At 43.7% G+C, this 20545-nt stretch overlaps 1 protein-coding gene across 11 annotated transcripts in view; it reads right to left on the bottom strand.

Annotated features, from left to right (window-relative positions):
* Positions 1–2503: 2503 nt before the first annotated feature.
* MTSS1 (MTSS I-BAR domain containing 1) overlaps positions 2504–20545 on the bottom strand; it is a 127049-nt gene continuing 109007 nt past the window's right edge. For 2 of the 11 annotated variants that reach the window (XM_040083120.1, XM_058423439.1), the window contains 7 exons: positions 20214–20311; positions 18037–18247; positions 10433–10552; positions 9277–9471; positions 7082–7246; positions 6580–6742; positions 2504–5454 (listed from right to left, as the gene is read on the bottom strand). In XM_040083120.1, coding sequence (XP_039939054.1) covers positions 4766–5454; positions 6580–6742; positions 7082–7246; positions 9277–9471; positions 10433–10552; positions 18037–18247; positions 20214–20311 — 1641 coding nt within the window. In that variant the 3' untranslated portion in view covers positions 2504–4765. The remainder of the gene's footprint in view (positions 5455–6579; positions 6743–7081; positions 7247–9276; positions 9472–10432; positions 10553–18036; positions 18248–20213; positions 20312–20545) is intronic. The other 9 variants (XM_058423429.1, XM_058423425.1, XM_040083188.1 and 6 more) reach the window with 9 other exon arrangements.

Raw genomic sequence — 20545 nt, 5'->3', positions numbered from 1 at the left:
GCAGACTGCTCTTCTCTAGCACACTGACACTTCACTGCCAGCTTGTGCAGGCAGTTCATATCAGCCCCATAACTTGGAATGTGGTACTAAATACAGGCAAGGTGTTAAAGCTGGAGTTAAAAGATACAGACAGCAGCAGACATGGGCTTTGGGTGCACTTGTAATGAGGGTATTTCTGACCTTGCTGCAGGATAAAGACATCTTTCCTTCCCTTCTTTCCTCATTAGGCTGTTTGATGCATTTTTCACTTCTGTATCAAATCTCACAAGACATAAACTTTCCTTACAACATGGTGCTTTCCTCATGGCATGGATGCCAGTGCTGTAGAGCACTACAGGAAAGTTGATCCCCATAAAAACTAATCCCAGATAACCACTGAGCTGTATCAATTAACACACATGGGCTGCTGAGGATTGTGGCTCTTGTGTGCCCATTCATGGGTCACAAACAGTTCTGGCAGTGTGACACACTGAACTGGGGAAAATAAGCTGTTTGCTTCTGGCCGCATTCCTGGAGCATTGGTACAAGACATGGGAAGTTCTGCTAACACTTTTACTAATTGCCCTGTGAGAGAACAGATGGGATGATACAGCCACTGAGCAAAAGCTTTCAGTTTTGAAAACCTGACCCTTCAGCAGTTTTCCTGTTTTTAGGGCTGAGAGTGTTTTAGGTTGCCTAATCTGACTTCCATTCTACAGAAGTTACTGGACTTCTAAGTGACCCTGTTTAAGCCTAAAGCTCAGTATTTCTGTGAACCCCCATTGAACAAAAGATGGCAAAGCATCAACTTCAGCTCTTTCAAGAACTAAACATAGGTAGCTCGGGAATAAGGCTTTCATCTGGTTGGTTTCTATAAACTTAATCTGCTCCTTTCCAGTAAGTCTGCATGCTAAAATAGGTATGAATTTTGAAAACAAAACTCCAGAAAAACAGCTTTACATATTCCACAGCTGAAATTTTCATTCCTGCCAGGAAGCAGGATCTGTTTTCTGTGCTGAGTTAGTCCAGAAGTAGTGATGGAATTGAGGTGTGCCCTCTTACAGCACACCTCAGGCTGCAGCTGTGTCTTGAACAGGTGGCTTCAGTATTGAAACAGCTGAGCAACGCACTGACACCTGAGCGAGACAAGATGCTCAGCAGTACATCAAATACAGCCAGAGAGAGATGGGGCAATGAAACCATGATCCTTTTGGAGACATTTCCACATTGGTCTTTCCTTTGAAACAGGAAAGTCTTCCTGACTGTATTGGGATGGGATGGGTTTATACAGAGCAGCTCTCATAGTCCTGGGAAGGTGATAAGAGCACACCCGTGCTCTGGCTACTGCTAAGCAGTGCTCCACAGCATCCAGGGTGTCCACTTGGCATCTTCCTCACCAGTGGACTGGGGGTGGGAAAGATCTTGAGAGGGGACAGTTAGGACTCAGTTGACCCCAACTGACCTGAGGGCATGGGCTCCTCTCTGCAGTGGTCCAGAGGTTCTGCCAGGAACACAGGCTTCCATGGGCTCTCAGCCTCCTTTGAGCAGCCACCGGTTCCAGCATGGGCTGCAGGTGGATCTCTGCTCCCCCCTGGACCTCCATGGGCTGCAGGGGCACAGCTGCATCACCTGCAGGGAAATCTCTGCTCTAGCACCTGCAGCACCTCCTGCCCTGCCTTCCTCACTGACCTGGGTCTATGTGGGGCTGTTTCCCTCGCTTATTCTCACCCCTCTCCCCACCTGCTGTTGCTGTCCCACAGCATCTTTTCCCCCCTCTTAAATCTTTTATCCCAGAGGCATCACCACCATCACTGTTGGGTTTGGCCGTGGCCATTGATGGGTCCATCCTGGAGCTGGCTGGCGTTGGCTCTTTCAGACATGGGGGAACCTTCTGGCAGCTTCTCCCAGAAGCCACTCCTGTAGCCCCCTGCTACCTAAACCTGGCCTCATAAGCCCAGTGCAGTCAGAAAATTGATACCTCCAGATAGAAATGAAATCATTGCAAAGAAATAAACTGGGCTATTGTGTGGCAACTCCAAGAGGGAGCAACATCTTCCCCCCTCTGCCTTCAATGCTGAGAAAGCTGAACAAAAGAAACTCTTCAGTCTCTCTGGGAGCTGTGGGAGATGGTGCTGGTGTTGTGCTTGATAAACTCTGGCTGTAGCACGGGCAGTGTTGACAGCAGCATTTTTCCTCTTCTGGCCTAAGAAACTGTGGTCCAGCATGAGGTGGATGCACAGAAATGCACAGTCATCTGTGCTTTCTGGCCAGGTAACAACAGTGAGGTGCAGGGAAATGTCATCTACTACTATTTAATGGGAATTTCCACCATTAGCACTGCACTTCTGCTCCACTGCTACCATGCTGTACTAAAACACAGCTATATGCAATTTTATTTAATTGACTTTTAATTCTCTATTGCTTCTATTACATGCAGATAGAACCTGCATGATCTTGAGATGCCCGAGGAAGGCCACCATCGATATCCAATGCTCTGGAAGCAGAAAGTCTTTAAGAAGCAAAATACGGGAGTTTTCAGCAGTTCTTTATTTATAATGTAGTCTTAAGCAATCATTACAATGTAGAAGGGAGACACACTTACAGCAATTATTTATACCAGTTTAGAACAAAAAACTGCACAGGGAGAGGTCAACTCTCAGTACAAACTAGCAACTAAACCACAATAATTTACCATTAGAAACAATTTATTTTTCAGCTGTGACACTGCTTTTACAATATGCAAAAACACAAACAATAGAACTATCCAAAGTGTTTTGTCACATTCTTTCTACATTGAATTTGGCAACATTTTATATTAAATTTTACTGATTATACTAACGTTTATGAACTAAACAAGTGAAAAGCTGTACTTGGGTACAGTTACATCCATTTATTTCAAAGGTTTAAATAACACTTTTAACTATTGAGATTATCTCCTAACAGTTTTTGTTTATGCAAAAACCATCTCAAAGCCTCATTTGCACAATGCATCAGCTACTGTATCAAGATTGGTGGGCTACACCACAGGCACTACTGTTTATTATATTCTGTAATAAGGAGCTTGTTTTTCAAAGAAAGGAAGGTTTAATATTTTCTAAGAATCATGCTTTCTTTTTATTTTTTGCTTTTAAGCCATAACAAAAAAAAAAGGTTCAGCAAGCACAGCAGTGTAAAATGTCATATAGAACACGTGACTACACAGTTACTAGAAGTTTCACATCCAATGCAGTTATGTATTAAAGCATAAGAGATCGTGTAGGCAAGTCTAGAGCCAACAGAAATCTGCAGTGTGTGGTGCAAACCAGCCCCTTACTTGTGTTATTTGATGTATTTTTAAACAATCCCGGATCCGCAAGTCTGGTGTCCCTCCACATGTGGGTCTGCTGTGGGCGGGCAGATAGCATCCTTCTGGATTGTCTGACTGCAACATGTGTCATGCCAAGGGGTCTGCACATTTCTGTCAGCTTTAGGACACGGGTATTGCAGCAAGAACTTACTTTTACGTTAAGGAAAAAATCCAACTCTTAATGATTCTATCAACAGCGTTCCAAAAAACATTACTTAAAAGTACAAAAAAAGAGACTACAGCGGTCAGACTCCCGGTATTATCAAAAAACCAGTATCACCCCCCACCCCCACCCATAAACCCTTTTCTTTTCAGTATTTAAGAAAAGCCAATCAACTGCTATTTAAAAGAAGTTAAGAAAAACAAGCCCCTGTATTGGAAAGAAACATTCGCAGTTTATTAGATCACAAGCTGGTTTCACCTGTCAAATTTTTAAGTGTTTTCTCAAAATAGGTGGGCTTTCTAAGGTGCCCAGCCTGCTGGGCACAGTCAGAAAAAGGCATTTTGATAACATCTAAGAACTCCCTGCTTGCATTTTAAAAATGTTTTCACATTTATAACTGCCTTAAGCCTGTTGTCCTTGTTTGTATTCAGCAGAAGGATGAGTAGAACAAAACGTGAAGGTGGAAGAACCAAGCCTACACAGTTAAGGCTGCATGCATGTGACTGAGAGTTGCTGCTGTGCAGTCAAAAAAGAAATGTGGAAAAACCCAGTTTTTAAAACACCCTACGGAAACAAAACACTGCAATCCAATATGGCTTATCCTGATGCATTTACCATGAAGCTACTAGTAATTCATCCTACTAGGCTACTTTTGTGCAACAGCATCTGCTATTTTGATGGCATCTCCCTCCCCCCACTACCCCCCAATAACTCTACCAACTGCAGGTTTCTTCCTTGCATTATATATTGCTTTATTGTCAATTTTTATTCCTGCTTTTCAAACTTCTTTAAATACTTAAATGTGGATCCATTCCATACAGCTTGACTTAAACTGTAGTAAGTCCCATTGTTCTATTTTTTAACCTCACTATTACAAGGCGCTCTACAAAAGCTTGCAAAAAAGCCAAATTTTCATTAAATCCCTTTGCTGAAGTTTACTACTCGACAATTTTTTTTTTTCTTCTATGATTTAAAACTTTACAAAGAGAGTTATAAAAAAGGTAAATGGGATTTGGCACCTTCAGAAAAAATTAAAAGTGTAACTTAGATCAAAAAAATGCAGAAACAAAATCATTGATATTTACAAATTAAAACACCACCGAAGATTATGTCTTACTATGCTCTTTCATTTGTTTTCTCTTTTAGAGTACTTTCAGACTGTCTGTTACCGAGTATCCTAAAAAAAAATCATTGATTACAGATTGGAATGGATAGAACCAACTTAGTTTTCTCACAGTTCCTCCTCGGCATTCAGTAGTCTGGCAGCTTCTCCGCTCCTAGGAAATACGAGGTGCTGAGCGATCATTCGTGGTCGTCTTCTTCAGCTTGACCCCGCGCCGAATGGCGTTGAGCATATCCTCGCCCTGCGGGATATCTCCGGGGCTCAGCTCGCCGGGCTCCAGCTCCGCCTGCCCCGCTGCCAGGCTGCCGGCCCCATCCCGCTCGCTCTCCTCCCCCTCGCTCTCGGGGACCGCCTGCCTCTGCTCCTCGGCAGCACCCAGTTTCTGGCCCGACGCCGGGGGGTTGACAGACGCTTGCCCGCTCCACGAGGGCAGGCCGGCGACGGCTTGCCCCCCGTCTCCTGCCGCTGGGGACTCCAGACTCTGCTCGGGGCACTCTTCTGTCCCGGCGAGGGCACCAGGCAGCCCCCCCGGGATATCGGGGACAGTTGGCGTTTTGACAGGAATCACCGGCGTCTTGATGGGAATCGGGCCTCCGCCGATGGTGCCGCGCCTGACCGAAGGCTTGGTGGAAGGGGTCCGTCGGATGGTGGCGACGCCGGGGGTGACGATGACCGGTCCCAGCGTGGTCGGCAGACCTGCGGTGGAAGCGGGACGCTTGGTTTGAAACATTCTGCGATAGGACTGGCTAATGTCACTGTTTCTCGGGATGGTGGAAGATTTGTCAAACTCCTGTTGTTCTGCCTCCTGGTCACCACTCACAGAGAAATAATCATAATCTGAAACTGATGCCAAAAGACAGAGTTAGGATCAAGCTGGAGCAGACAGCTGAGTCACGTCTCTAAGTAAGTCTGAAGTATGTATAGATAACCAAAAAAGCCTGTAGTCGGTAAGAATTAAGGGAGTTTCCACCTTTAGAAGGAAGAAAGTCCAAGATTCTGTGACCAAGATTTGATGCCTGAAGGCATCACAGCAGACCAATCCTACAGCTGCAGAGGGCCCATGGCTCTTGTACAAGAGAACGAGCTCCATGTTTGTCACCGACATGAAGGTACCAAAACCAGCACGCTACAAGCCACATGCCACCACTTGTAGATAGAAATAATTGAAAAATATACTTTAGATCAGGCAAGTGGGTTCAGCGGACCATGTACCAGTGATTTCAGCAGGAAATTTGTTTACTTAGCAAACAAAGAAAATCCCAGCTGTCAGCTCTGAAAACTCAGCCTAATTGCACTGGGTTACTTCCTCTCCACCTAAGTGCTGAGCCAAGCTTGGCCCTCCACAAGCCCTGCTGCCTCCTGTGACTGCACAGCACAACCACTCCAGCTGAGCAAACAAGGCTTGAACTGCAAAGATCAAACTTGGTCTCTCTCAGCTTGCTGGTTCTGAAACGGTACAAAACCCAACACCTTACTGCAGCTTCCTAGCTATGCATAAGTTTCCAAAGGATTCTTCTTCCAATGACAACACTTCTGCTTAGGCAGGAAAATAAAAGGTCACCACGGGAAACTAAGAGCAGACTGAGAGTGCTGATGGAACACAGCAAAGCTCACGAGTGTGTATTTGCTGAGACAATAGCTCAGAAAGGACCCAAGAAGTACTGGATGCAATAAGTGTCATTTATAATTCCAGGATCCTCTTTAAAATGGTGGCATCCTTAGGCTGAAACTCACTGAAGTAGTGCACAAGAAAATACAATTGTTCAGTACACTATGCAGGTTTCTATGTAGTTAATTAATCCAGGCTGCATTCCAAGCACGAAAAATTTTCTGAACAGCAATGCCGCTCCAACAGCCTTCCTCTCCAGCTGACTACAAAGCCAGCAAGTGATAGCTGCTCACTATGGGGTAAGTGTGGGATGGCCAGGGTGGGAATGCTCTGAAAAGGACTATCTCCTGCATGGGTACCTTGAGATGGGATTGTGTCCTCTGAACAGCACGGAGTTGTTGTCTGGGTGCTGTAGCCACTGGAGCACTGCAAGGAATCCCGACTGCTCCTCTGGGTGTCCAACTGCAGCCCTCTGGACAGAGCGAGAGCCAGCTCCTCACAGGCCTCCATCTCCTCACCCTGCTGCTTACACACAGGAGAGAGACTCGTTACACCGGGAAGGGGTCAGTGACCTTTCCCCACTTTTAGCTATCTCTCCTCATCAGAGCTTGTCACCATAATAATGCAACAGGATTGTGCCCAGCCATTTGCTTGGGCTTAGGAACAGATGCTGCTTTGGAGTACATTGCCCTACAGAAGTCAATACCCAACGCTGCATTCCCTCCTGCCCGCAGGATTCCCACCAACCACACCAGCACCACTTCCCAGACAAACACAACATAAAGGGCACCCGAAGCACTGGCAGGAGCCAGCACGGCCATTTCCTTTACACCAAACAGAGTATTTGAAATTAGAGTTCACCCTGGTGGCAGCTGACACCGTCATGCTCCGAGGTCTCTGGGCCTCCTCGGGGGGCGCAGGGGCTCCGCTCTGAGCTGCTCCATTGACATCGGGCTCACGCTTTTCCTTGCGACGTTGCAACGTGTTCACCATGGGCTGATCGTACGGGCCTGGCTTGGCCCAGTCCTAGGGAAATGAGCTCGTTAGGGACAGCCTTCATCAGGAACTGTGCTTTAAATACAGGCAGAACTATGCAAAAGGGCAATTTTAATGCAACGTTGTGCATCAAACTGGATATGCCTTTCTGAATAAGGTGAGAAATAAATTTTGAGGATATCAAAAATCTTCCTTTATTTAAAGGAATATAAGTTTCCCATTCTACCTAAATGTTCTTATATGAAGGTATTTAACATTTTGATACTAGATTTATCTAAATGAAATTCCATGGTGTTAAAGCCTACATTTTCAGAATTTCGAGCACAAAAATCGCTGTCACACAGCAGAAGATACAGATAAATGTCCAATCAGTGATGTAATTGTTCCAGATATACACAGGTTCAGTACTGCATGCTGTTACAGATGTCCTCAGTTCTGAAAAATTAGGCTTGAACAGATTTTTCATACACATTAATGGAGCAAGTTACTCTGAATTATCTCTGTTTACTTACTATCAGAGATCTAGTTCATAATGATCGTTTGTACTGAAGAAAGACTAAGCTCACTCTGAATTACTGGTGCTAAGTTTGAAACAGAATTCCTCAGGCTATGAGGGCTGTATTCACCTGGGGCTCTATCAAGCAAACAGGGTGTCCAGAACCCACACACTGCACACAAAGAGCTTGACTGATCCAGGACCTGGGCTGGGATGCAGAACCAGTGCTACGCAGCAGCTCCCCCAACACCAGCTGCTCCAGGGGCAATCCCAATCCTAAAAGTTTTCCTCCACTGAGACAAAGGCTGCTTTAAACATGAAAGAAACAACCTGTTCCTGAGAATGGGGCCCACACCCTCACAGCTGCCTGCTGGGCAGCCTCCCACAGCCTCCTGATAGACAATTCATGATGGACTAAGATCACACTGTGGGTTTCTTGAGACGTCTCACTCCAAGGAATGAGAAGTGCAAGGCAGCTGAACTGGCACACCCCCTTGTACAGACAGGTATTTTGGTTTTGTTAACTCAGATGAAACTCTGCTTTGCCTTGACAGCTGTGTCTCTGCTCCAAGTGTTTTGCTGTGAAACATATTGGCAAAATGCTTCTAGCAGAGACACAACAAATGACCCTAAGCCCCAGGACTACTGTGGCCACCCTGTATGTATCCAAAAAGTCTCCAGCGCCTGGAGAGAGAGTAGGGGCATCTGTACCAAGTTCTCTCAATTCAGATGTATATGGAGGGGTCCCGTGGTGCATATGCACTATTATATAACCATCCACAGGCACTTAAAATCTGCACAGCTACTCTTGACTGCACATCAGCCTTGCTGAGCATGCAGAGCAGCAAAGAGACCTCTTCCCTTTGCACTAGGGCAGAGTCTCCCAGGGGAACCACCTGGCAGGGATGGACTTCAACCTCTAGCAGAGCAGAAATGTTTTGATGCCAAGTAATCCTGCAGATCCAGCTGGAGCAACTGAGAGAAGTTACTGCACTCTTTTTTGGTGGTCTCCCCCAGAGAGCAAAATGAGCTGGGTGAGCACTTCCAGTCTGTGGCAGTAAAGCTTCAGTCACCACTTGGGTTTACCTGGTGCTGAGCACCTTCTCCAACTACTCCAGCTGGATCTAGGAGAGTGTGCCTGCCTACAGCCATGGGCCCAGCCACAGGGAGAACATCAGGATGTCCAATGTATGGTCCCACTAAGACAACTGGATGCCCTTCCCTGCTCAAGTGAGCCCTTTGACAGTGCTAAATAAGCTCTTTCCCCCTGAATGGAGCCCAGAGTGTTTTCACCAATGTTTCAGGGCTAAACTATTCCTTCCTACCTGTATATTTTCAGCTTTGGTATGTTCCAGTTGGTGCCAGAACACACAAGGTCATTCAGAAATACCCACAACCAGATTTTAGGTCTGATTTTCACCATGCAGTACCCATTCAGAGTGATATCAAACAGAGCAAATCAACCAGTAATTACATGGACCGAAAGGGAGCAACAACTGCCGTGTGCATGCTGTTGGTATGAGGAGTGTGAGGTGAGGACTGCCACAACAAAAGGAACACAAACCTTCCAGCTAGGGATCTTAGATGATGGTAACATGCCTGGCCCAATGGTGTAATAATGAGCGTAGTCTGGAAGGAGGGCTGAGGGAGCCCGAGTCCACGCGCGGGAGACAGGCGGGAAATGAGGGAAAGGACCTGCACCAACTGAAGCTACGGATGGGTCACTTGATAAACTACAGTGATAAAACCCATTAGACAACTGGAAATGAAACAAATAAAAAAAAAAAAACAAAAACAGAAATTAATATAAACAGAATGAATACGAAAATACACTGTGACTGATGTTCTAGGGAGGAAATCTCTATCTTAAAACAAAAGAAAGCAAATTCTTCAATTCGCTGCAAATAAAAAACCAGAAAATTGATACAATGCTTGATTCATGAGTGAGATCACCTGGAAATTGTTATCTATAACAAATTTCAGGCATCAATCTAGCAGTCATTGTCTCCAGGCTGAGCAGCTTTGCCTTCTGTCCATGAAAGCAGCACTGTGAAAAAGCCTTTGCAATTTAGGTACCCTGCAAACTGTGGACATAGAACTTCTCCAGTCCTGAAGGCATTTGCATTGGTGACATTTAGTCTGTGTAGCTGGACAGAGAGGAAAAGCATAAAGCCTTCAAACATGACATACTCTGGCTGTGTGATGATATGGAAGAAATAAACAAAAACCAACAGCAAGGATTTACCAGATGAGAAAGGAGACTGCTAGCACTTCCTCCCCTCATCTGGAGTGTATCCCACGTAATTTATTCCAACCATGTGTATTCTGTTTTCCTTTCTGGTCAAAAAACAACCCCCATTACTCAGTGTAATGTATGCTACCTAATGGGAGAAGCAACAAACAGCACAACCTGGGCAAGGTGCATTTTGTTAAGCAACCAGCTGGGTTTGGGCAGCATTCTACAATCTCTTTGAGTAGAAAAGCTGGAAAACGATCTCTGTAAAATGCCCAATTTGTAGCTTCTCCTAGTAGCTGGTTTAAAGGCCATTGTGGTTTTATTCAAACATATTGATTTCTAAGGGAGCGTGCAGCAGTTTCTAATCTCATCCTCACAAAGAGGAATCCTGGTTGCATCCCATACATGGGAGTTTTGCCCAAATGTTGCAGGGTTTGGATAACGAACTAGTAGGTTTGTACATCTTGGAGATGAAGTTTTTCACCTTATCTGTGGAGGCCCAAGCCCCCATGGTGGAGCCTGAGCTGACTGAGGTGGGGGAACTGCACTCGCTCACTGACTGGCAGGTTTCAGAGGCTTCTGAAGAGGCAGAGCTGGACGAATTCTGCAGCATAAAACAGCACCGCAACGCAGGGAAAGGATACACAAGCCACAAGAAAAGAAAAAAAAATCACAAACAAAAAGACAAAAAGCACATACATAGAGACACACAGGAGAGAGGGAAGGATGAGAGAAGCAAAGGGTTAGGATTTTAAAAATCAATTAGAAACTGCTCAAAACTATTGCTAATGTTCAGGAAATCTATGAAAATAAAAAGCCACTTGCTTAATGCGAGAACTTGCCACACTGCTTAGGAATGAGGGAATTGAGGCAGCAATCTCAACTCCTCATTGCAATTTCAGCGTCTCAATTCTGCTGCTGTCTCAGAGCAAGAAGCTGAGGGAGCTGAGGGCACCTGTAGTGCAAACATGCAATATACTGAGACAACTGATTTATACAGAAAAGCAGATCATCAGTACTTCGAAGACACAAAGTTTAAATTCAAAACACGGAGTAGCAAACATCACTTACATTCACAAGTTCTCGTACATTTTGATCTGCAAAAGTGTTTGTGAAAAGCTCATCTGAGTTTGAGTATGATAGAACCGAGAAAGAAGAGATACTTACCGAAACTGGAGGTTTCCAAAGTGCATGACCTATACGCATGTGCCTCTGCAGGTAGGATGCATACACCAAAAGCACCCTGACTCAAAACTTCTGCCCAGCAGCCAGCAGGAAGGTACATGCACACTACTGCAGAAGTGGTGGCATGTGCTTGCCACCTGCCTTCTCCTAACAGCAGAGGCAGAAAATACCAGGGGCTTGGATGGAGAGTAAAGGAAAACACAGGACACAAAATGTCCACTGAACACATCAAACATTTTGCTCCTACCTAGGAACTTCTCCAATTTCAGTGCACACCTTTATGTACCTTTGCTGCTGTCAGACCTCTATAAGAGCATCTAAGTGAACTACACAAATGCCAAGGGGAATGATCCATTTTACCAACTACAATGCTCTTCCACATCCCCCCCTTGAAGTGGCATCCTGCTCTGTAGGCATGTGTGTCCAGGTCCAACCGAGAGCATGGACATGGTCATGAATACTGGCAGAGTTGTCAGGGCAGTACTGAGCTCTATTCACGCTCAGAAATTCAACAGTAGCAAGACCAATTCACCCTTTAGTAGCCAAGGACTCATGAAACAAGTCTATACAAGGTGTTTTATGACAGCAGAGAGAATGTGCTCTTGTATCAAGTTTGTGTAGCAAAGACAAAGATTTCTAGGAATGACATGTTGAAGAGGAAGGGAAATCTCACCTGAAGCAGAATTTCACCAGTTAATCTTAGGTAAGATCTGCAATAAAAGGGCAGCTGGATATGAGGCAGTGTAGAGGACCAATTACTCCTAAAACCCACACGTTGTCTCACTGCTCACCAGGAGCTAGATGGGTAATGTGCAGCCAGGTGCCCGGGCAGAAGGAGATGTAGGGTCTCCCAGGACAGAACACCGTCACCAGAAGGATTTTGGTGAAGACTGCTGGGGCAGCTGAGAAGTCAATACCGTATCAGCATCTTGTGCTTACTAGTAGACAGTGATTTAAGTGAAATTTTGCAAAGGCTGTTAAAATTTTAAAAAGCATGTAGAGTGATGGAGTATTTTACAGAAATAACACTCACCCCACCCTATGCTGACATGAGGTGATCTTCAGGTGACCTGTCAAATGTGCTCAGGGTACAAGTATGCTCAGCTAATAAGGCTTGTGTTCAAAGTGGCTCAGCTAACAAGGCTTGTATTGAGGAAAGTAAGAATTGAGGTGAAGGTACAATCAGAGGGAATAGCAACAAGTGACACCTAGCTGTTAAGGACAGCAGTGAAAGTGGTGTACCTGATGATGCAGTGGCATGATATTTAGTGGAACTTGTTGCATTCTTGATTTAATGCAACTCCTTTTGAGAGTTGACTCTGCCATCACTCATAACTATGGTGCACTAAATAAGAGACGAGACTGTTGCCTCTATCCCTAGATAAAATACATTATAGAAAACCAGCTTTTACACTAAACTCCAGAGTTCTGCCTGACATTCCAGGTACCGCAGCAAAAGAAGCCTCATGAGAATACTCACACTACTGTTATGGTTTAGTCAGGAGAAAAACAAGACAGAAAAATGCAATTACAGAAAATACTTTCTGAAACTTCCTACTTACAGCATGAATGACCCTCCTTGGTCTGCATATTCTGCATATGCATGAGAGACAGTGAAGGGTCTATGTTCCAAGCATGGCATCTCCCATGCTGCTTTGTTTTCTACAGATGCCCCAAGGGTGACAAGTAAGTACTTGGAGTTTACATCTAATACACTATTTGTGTCTACAAGACACAAATTTCACCAGGGTATGTCAAACAATGGTAGAGAGAGCTCACAGATGAGGTTTATGACCATAAAGATACATTTAAAAAGGTCAAAAATGCAGATTCTGAAGATGCAAAGTGTGGAGGAAAAAAGACAAATTGGTGAACTGATTTTTGCAATAAAGTGACTCTTCCAAAGTGAAAGAAACCATAACAAAAAGAACTCTCCCACCAACTCAGTTGTGTCTGTTTTCAGGAAGAAAACCTAGGCAGAGGCTGAACCAAGATGTCATGGAGAAAACATCCTGGAAGGTGATGGAAATGCAAGAGGTGGTGATACAGAAACAGGGTCTCCTCATCTTCAGAAACTTGCAAGGTACAGAAAAAGGGAATCTCTGGTCTTGCTAAAAAGGGATTCCAGCAATGGAGAGGGAGGCAGAAGAATACTGAACTCCTGAGGGAAAGGATAAGGAAGACATGACTGGCAGCAGGTCAAAGGATGCTTGGATCAGACTGGAGAGACAGTCCTGAATGGCTGCACCCAGGTGTGGGAAGCACAGACTTCCCTTCCTAGCATAAAGTACATGAGGGACTGAAAACAGAAACTGCACAGCTACTGCTTGGGCAAATAGTGTCCAGGCTCTGGAGTGCTTGTTCTAGAGGCACAAGCCTTCACACCCTCTGCTGGGAGCACACACACAGGGCAGAGCAATTCCACCTCACCACCCCACGCTGTGAGAAATTTGACTATCAGATTTTTTCACCTTGTTTAGTAGATTCCTTTTTAAAAAGACTGTTTTGTTTGAATAATTTTTAAAATCAGTTCTCCCATTTTAGCTATTTTTTCCCCACAGCTGCGATAATGGCAGTTCTGCTCTGTTCTAAAATCATCTGAGAAAAAGCTTCAAATTAACAGGATAAAGCTAGAACTATGCTCTGCAGTGACAAGCAATGCCCCAAACACAGGTTGTACAAGTGTAGCTTGGTCTCTGGTCTCTCAGATGAGCCATGGCTTGTTCTTGAGTAGTGTCTCGCTGCTTGGTGTGGTATGTATGAGTTCCAGCAGGGGTATCTATATAAAAAGATTTTTTTTAGCTACTGGACTGTACAATTCCATTTTCCATCTGCTGTCCTACTAACCTATAAAAGGACCATGGTTATCCTAAATTACTTTCATCCTTTGCTCTGTTTTCCATTCAAATATAGCATTGCTTTCTTAACCCTCTCCCGTTCTCAAATAGAAGCCAGCTTCTTGGACAAACGTTTCCCAGGAGACCAAATCCTAATGATCAGTGTGGTCCAGTGTTCCTCTGGAGACAGTGGAAGATGGTCTCAGCTACTTTTAGAAAAGCTCCGTACTGACTCAAGCTCACCTCCTCAATTTGTCTAATTTCCAGGAATCTGCCTCTACTGACCCTTCTTTCTAGTCAGGGACAAACTATTTTAAGAGTTTTATCATGAATTTCTGGTGATAACTTACAGATGTGTTTCAGTTTGAACTTGATTTTTGGTTTTTTTTGTTTTGTTTGTTTTGCTTTTGGTGTTTTTTTTCCATTCTGTTTTGTTGGGTTTTTTTAAGGTCCCATTTGGAAGCATTTCTTAATTTAAATGGAAAACTGAATAGCTGTAACAATGTATTTCTCCTATTCTAACTTGCAGCTATTTCACGCAATGACATCAACTCAAAAGCAGACTCTTTCCAGCTTTATAACCTGTACATGCAGAAGCAACTTCACATTCAATTTCCCTCTACTTCACTGCTTAGGAAAAGTGCTTTCCAGAGCATTCTAACAATGAAGACTTCTCTCTCTACTGTCTGACAGCACATCAACATTTTTATCTTCATCTGCTTCTTTCTCTCCCTTTGCTTTCATCTCCATGAAGTCACAAGCAGCCTGTAAAATCCAACTGTGTAGGCGCTTCCCCCACATGTTGACAAACATCACTATACTATAATCACATCATGCGACCACAGATACTCCCAGGCCCCAGTCTGTCTACCACATAGGGCAATGTGTGGGTTTAGCAGCACCAGCCACACCCAATGTCCTTCCAAGAGCCACTCTGTGCTTCCAGGTGTGTCAGAAGGGCTTTGTATGAGGTCACTGTGTGTCATGGGCAATGCTGGCCATGCCTGACCTTACAGCTAGCATTTAAAGAAACTGTTCCACTCCAGAAAGAAACCTGTGATGCCTTTCCAGCTGTTCAGCTATACCCAAATGTACCCCTTTAATTATCATGAAAGCCTTTTACAGTGACCTTCCTACACGTACACCCATGTGCTACAGGCATTAGCACTTTTACTCCCAGCAATGCTGCAGGTGATCCTCACACATCAGTGAAAGAGCAGTCTGTGTTTATAATTGTTCTTTTTCCTATCTTCTATGCAAAGTGTGATAATGGTAAAGACTTGCTACTCTTTCTAACAGCTGCAGGCTGCAAAGCAATCTTCATTTTGTCTGACATCTCTCCTCTGGTATTCTCCCAAATTTGCTCTAAACCAGGACGATACCATATCCTGTTTCAGTCTCCAGTTACTCTTTGAGATTCCCATCAACTCCCCACCCCCCATCTGTGATTTTGAGGAAATTCAGTTTACTTTTCAGTGACGCTTGTCTAAAATAAAGATGAGCTTATATATGTAATAGCTTCACATAACTCATATATTCACATTCCTATAATACGGGAATTTTAGTTGGTCTCCTTCTACTTTTTTTTCCTAAAACTCATTATTAAATAAGAAAAGGGCTTTGTTGATCCATCGTATGCCACAGTGTGGAGCTAGCAAACATCATCAAAGCATCCACCCGCACAAGATATAACAGCTTTTAATTTCCTTTGCTGGTTCCAGAGCTTGCTTTTCTGCCTTCTCAGTGTCACTACTAGGAACAGTGTCATCGGTGTTTGAGACAGAGCAGCAGCCTCCTCCCACCCAGCAGGATGCTCCAAGCACAGCCCCACAGGGAGATCTGTCAGTTGGTTAGAGACACACAACACGGGGTAACGCTGCCCACTGAACAGCTTCTGCTCAGCTCACAGTCACAGTTCTCTGTCAGCACAACACACACAATTTACTTAGTGCTGAACATACAAAGCAAGACACTTAAGCAAAGATGAAGCGGCCAGGCAATGATCTGTTACCTTTTCCTCTGAGTAAAGGTAAACAGAACCAGAGACATACAGAGCACATACCTATTTGTTATACCAACACACTACACTTGTCACACTGCTGCAGCCTTCTACAGCTCATGAAAAGCTCAAGTGATGCTTGGATCAGTTTGCAACCGTATGGACAGTTTCTAAAATGAAGTGAAAGCATATGAACTTAGCTGGTGTAAATCAGCGTGACTCCCATCGACTTTCAGGATGTTCTGCCACCTGATACCAGCCTAAGTTCTCTCTTCTGCTTAACAGGGGAATTTGCAAAGAGAGGTGTTGGGTTTTTTTCATGCTAAGAGCAATTGCAAAGTTACATCCTTGTCTGCAAACATAGCATCATCATGTGGATTACTGCCCTTTTATGCAGGTGCAGTGGATACTGTGAAAACCAAAGATGATGCTAGCATGTGTAACTGATATATGTATCTTAAAAGTCAACTTCCTTACCTTGTTACTATTCCAGTTTACTTTATTATTGCTCATTTACTTTTTTGCATTTCACTTAGGTTAGCCATAGCCAATCTAAACAAAACATTCATTTTATTAGTGTGCACAAAGTTCTTCAGGATGTCATCTATAAAAAAAAAGCTGATGTGTCCAGACTGGGGACAAAAGAGGTATTGTTTGAAAAGAAAGCATTTCTATTAAAATGAAAGAAGGAAATATATTTAAAAACCATTGAGCTTCCCTTGAGAATGTGTTCCAAGCCTAAATGAACCAGTGCTGTTTTGGATGATGCTTCAAAAATTTCTCTAAGGGTACTACTTACTAAATGTTCTGCAAAAGGCAGGGGGCTGTGTGCTATCAAAGGTGGTCTAGGGTAGTTTACATGGGCAGGTGACACCTGATAACCACTAACACTTGCTGACTATGAGGATTAACACTCCTCACCCATGCCTACAAAACTACCTACTCCCCAACATGTGAAAAGGAGTGCAGCTACATTTTTGAAGTAAAAGACAATTCCCGTCAGTGATCTCAGGGTGTATTAAAGTAAGTAATACTCAACAATGGGGTATTAGGCCCTTTTCAGTTTGTAGCTAAGATTTTTCAATGGGATTTAGAATGTGAGAAGGCAATTCAATCTTGTTTAAAAATACTACAGTTGCTGTGGGATTTCTTAAAAAAAAAAATAAAATAAAGCAGCAAGAGAATTCAGGTGCTGAAAGATACAGGCCATGGAGCATTGAAAACATCTGCCTGCAGATGGCCAGTGAGTTTTTAAAGGAATGATGCCATGAACAAATACAGTAGCAGCTTCCTTCTGCAGACCCAAAAATGCTCAGGGAAAGTTTGCTTATAGTTGTAGTGAGAGCTTCTTCACAGGATGCTATTATATTTGACTACACAAACACTCATTTCTTATGAGCTCCATAAAGAATTACTAACACCTCACGTTTTCATGCAGAAACCTTATTTCTGCAAGGTGTTCAACTGAGAGTCCAAAATTCAAGTTTATCCACAGAATCAGGTGTCATAAAAAATGGCCAAATCCATTATGTATAGTAACACTGGTAGTATTTAGAGTATCCAAGACCCTTTGGAGAGGAGGAATAAAAGAAGTCTCTCTAATGCCACAGCCACCAGTATTAGCACTATGACTGTCAAAAGAATGTTCTGGCATCAATATTTGCCCATTAAACAGCAGAGAGCCACCAGATATTAACCACTTGCAACCCGTGCAGGATATTAACTGATAACCTCAGTAAGTAAAGTGAATATTATTCCCTCCTGTAAGGTGGGACTACTTTGTTGTCTGTGTTTATCTCAAAGTTAGGCATCTAGGCTCCCTCCAGGACCAGAGGGAAAGCTGTACCGCCAAAGAGCAACTCATCCGTTTTACACAAAAGCAGCATAAATAACTCCAGCTAGAGGCCCAGCTTTCAGATAAATGAAATGCACTGAGACAACCCTTACCCTCAATGTTTAAACTGACTCAGAGGTACCCCAAACCTAATCAGATCCTTTTTCTGAAAGGTGAGCCAAGTTACAGAGTCCAGCTCACACTCAGGTTTTTGTTCTCATGCTTGCACGTACCTGGTTAGGTGCTTCTGGTGGCATGGGGGATGGCGATTTGGACTGGAAAGCATCCTGGGACATGAATCCAGAATCATGGGAGGACACACTGGACAGCCTCATGGGTGCCTGCTGAGGCAGATTGGAGCTGCGATAGCGATAGTGTGAACTAGGTGAGTGCGAGTGCGAGCCACTGGACCGGGAATCACTACTGTTAACGCTGTTCAGACTGCTGTGAGAGACAAAAGGAACAGAGAAAGGAAAGGGGAGAGGAAAAGACACAAGGGCGGGGTGGGGAGAGACCCATATACAGTACAATTAACATTCCACATGTCTCTAGCAACAGGCAGCATAAACCGGAAAAGAAAAATGTTGACAAATTAAATATATATATATATGCACATATATATCAGTAAAGAACCATAAGCAGCTGCAGTATCCCTGGTGACCAGAGAGAAAATGGCATTTTATCTTGAGTGTCATTCAAATGATCAAATCTTAACCACTCAGACTTCAAACTTGGGTTAGGGATGAAGGAATTGCTACATGCCCTCCCTGGAATTTTTACAGCACTTGCTCCGAAAGTGTCTGCTGATGGTTCTCACCTATTCCTGACTTACACTTGGCCCAGATTTTCAAGGGGATTTCTAGCAGGGGGACCAAAGACATCGGAGTTCATCTGAAAGTTTGCCTCTAGGCATGCTGCTGCAGACAACCAGCAGGACAGTGTGTGAGACCCCTGAGAGCATCACCAAATCCCCACACTTCAGAGTACCTGGGACATGTTTTGCTCACTTGAAGGCTTCCTACCAGATAAAAACACATGACAGCACATGGAGTGAAGCCAAGCCACTGGGTATGGAGCTTCAGTTAGCAACAAGGACAACCACAGAATTAAACCCCCCAAATCAATACCCATGGAAACAAACCAAAGTGATTTTTCAAAGAAAGAGATTGATTTTTAATCCTTCGAATCCATGAATGACAGCACGGACATGCCAGCCACAATGCGGGAGCTACTGGAATTTCCTGCCGGGGTGGCTGAGCGGGATGGGCAGGATGCACCAATCTGATGGCAGCTCCCTGCTCCAGGCAGGAGCCTGGCCTGAGGGATGGCTCTAAAGGGTGAGGCCTGCACCTCCTGTGCACCGATGCATGTACAAAGAAGATGTGCAAGTCAGTGCAGAGCAGAGGAAGAGGAGATCTGCTTTATTTTACACACACATCAGTCTGTGTGTACAGGGTTTACCATACAAGAAGATGAAATTGATTAGGAAGAGATGATGAATTTTTGAGGTTTTTCTTTGCCATTTTCTTTTATAGCTTCAGGATATTGCATCTTTAAGCCTGTGCCCATTGCTCTAAATATGCACGTTTTCACATATATATATATAAAAGTACTGACTTTTTTATATATATTGGCATGCAGAGACAAGTAGGTACATAGAAGTTGTGTTCACTTGCTCTGACATGCTGTAGGTAACTTTGCTCATACGCAGGGAACCTGTAGTATATTACTCATAAAGCAAACTGAAAGGTAATCATTTGAGAGCTGCTAGAGAGGTGTTGAGCAGAATACACAACAAGGTATCTTCCTTTTCAGTAAAAGGAAAGAGTAAATGTAGACACCAGGATATGGGGGCAACATGCTAATAAACTGTTTTATGAGAGAAAACAGTTTTTACAGAGAAAGCATAGACAGAATCCAGTGTTTCAACGTATTTCAGGACAGCATTAGACAGCATTAAACAGTCAAAACTTGTATCAAAAAAGCATTTCCAACCACCAGATTCATAGGGCAATTGTCAAGGATGGTTTTTTTCCCCTTTCAAACAGTTTAACTTACTGATTAGTAACAGCTACTTAGAATAATCTAAAAAGTCACCACATGAAAAACAGAAAAGGAAATTATGAATGGACAATCTCAGAGTTTAGATCAGTACAGTCTGCTCTTTGATCCAAAATGGATTCAAGAGAACTGAACCAAAAGCATCTTCAAGTTGTGTTGAGTTCAAAAGTTTTTCAGTCATGCCCATCCATTTTAATATTCCCAGCACACACTTAAATGAGTAAAGACCATGAGGGACTGTTTCAGTAAGACTTGTTATTTAAGAATGTATACAAATCCATTTCACAGTCTGAACCTGCCTCCCTTTGGCCCCAAACAGGTTAAAAGTAAGTATTACCAACTGACTTACCTGCAAACACTAGATTTTCTGGACATGGTAGTACTGGGAGAGGATGGAGGAGTCTGGTAAGACCAGCTGTAATCAGAACCTTTCAAATCTAAAATTACCTGATGAAAGATAATCAATAGCATCAAGGATGTGGAAAATTTTTCACCCTTTTAATAGAAAGCATCTGCCTGTCATACAACGTTCATCCCTGCTACAATCTTTCAGTGCCAATTGAGTATCAGTTCTCTTCCAAAATTACGCTGCATCACACAGAAGAGTCAGTTTCATCCTTGGCTTTCCCAGTACTAGCATACTTCAACACTAAGGCTGCAAGCACAGAAAAAAAGTTCAGA

The sequence above is a fragment of the Hirundo rustica genome, chromosome 1, assembly GCF_015227805.2.
Source record: "Hirundo rustica isolate bHirRus1 chromosome 1, bHirRus1.pri.v3, whole genome shotgun sequence".
NCBI classification, from domain to species: domain Eukaryota; kingdom Metazoa; phylum Chordata; class Aves; order Passeriformes; family Hirundinidae; genus Hirundo; species Hirundo rustica.
Note: the sequence above shows the minus strand (reverse complement) of the source record. Positions and strands in the feature narration are given on the sequence as shown.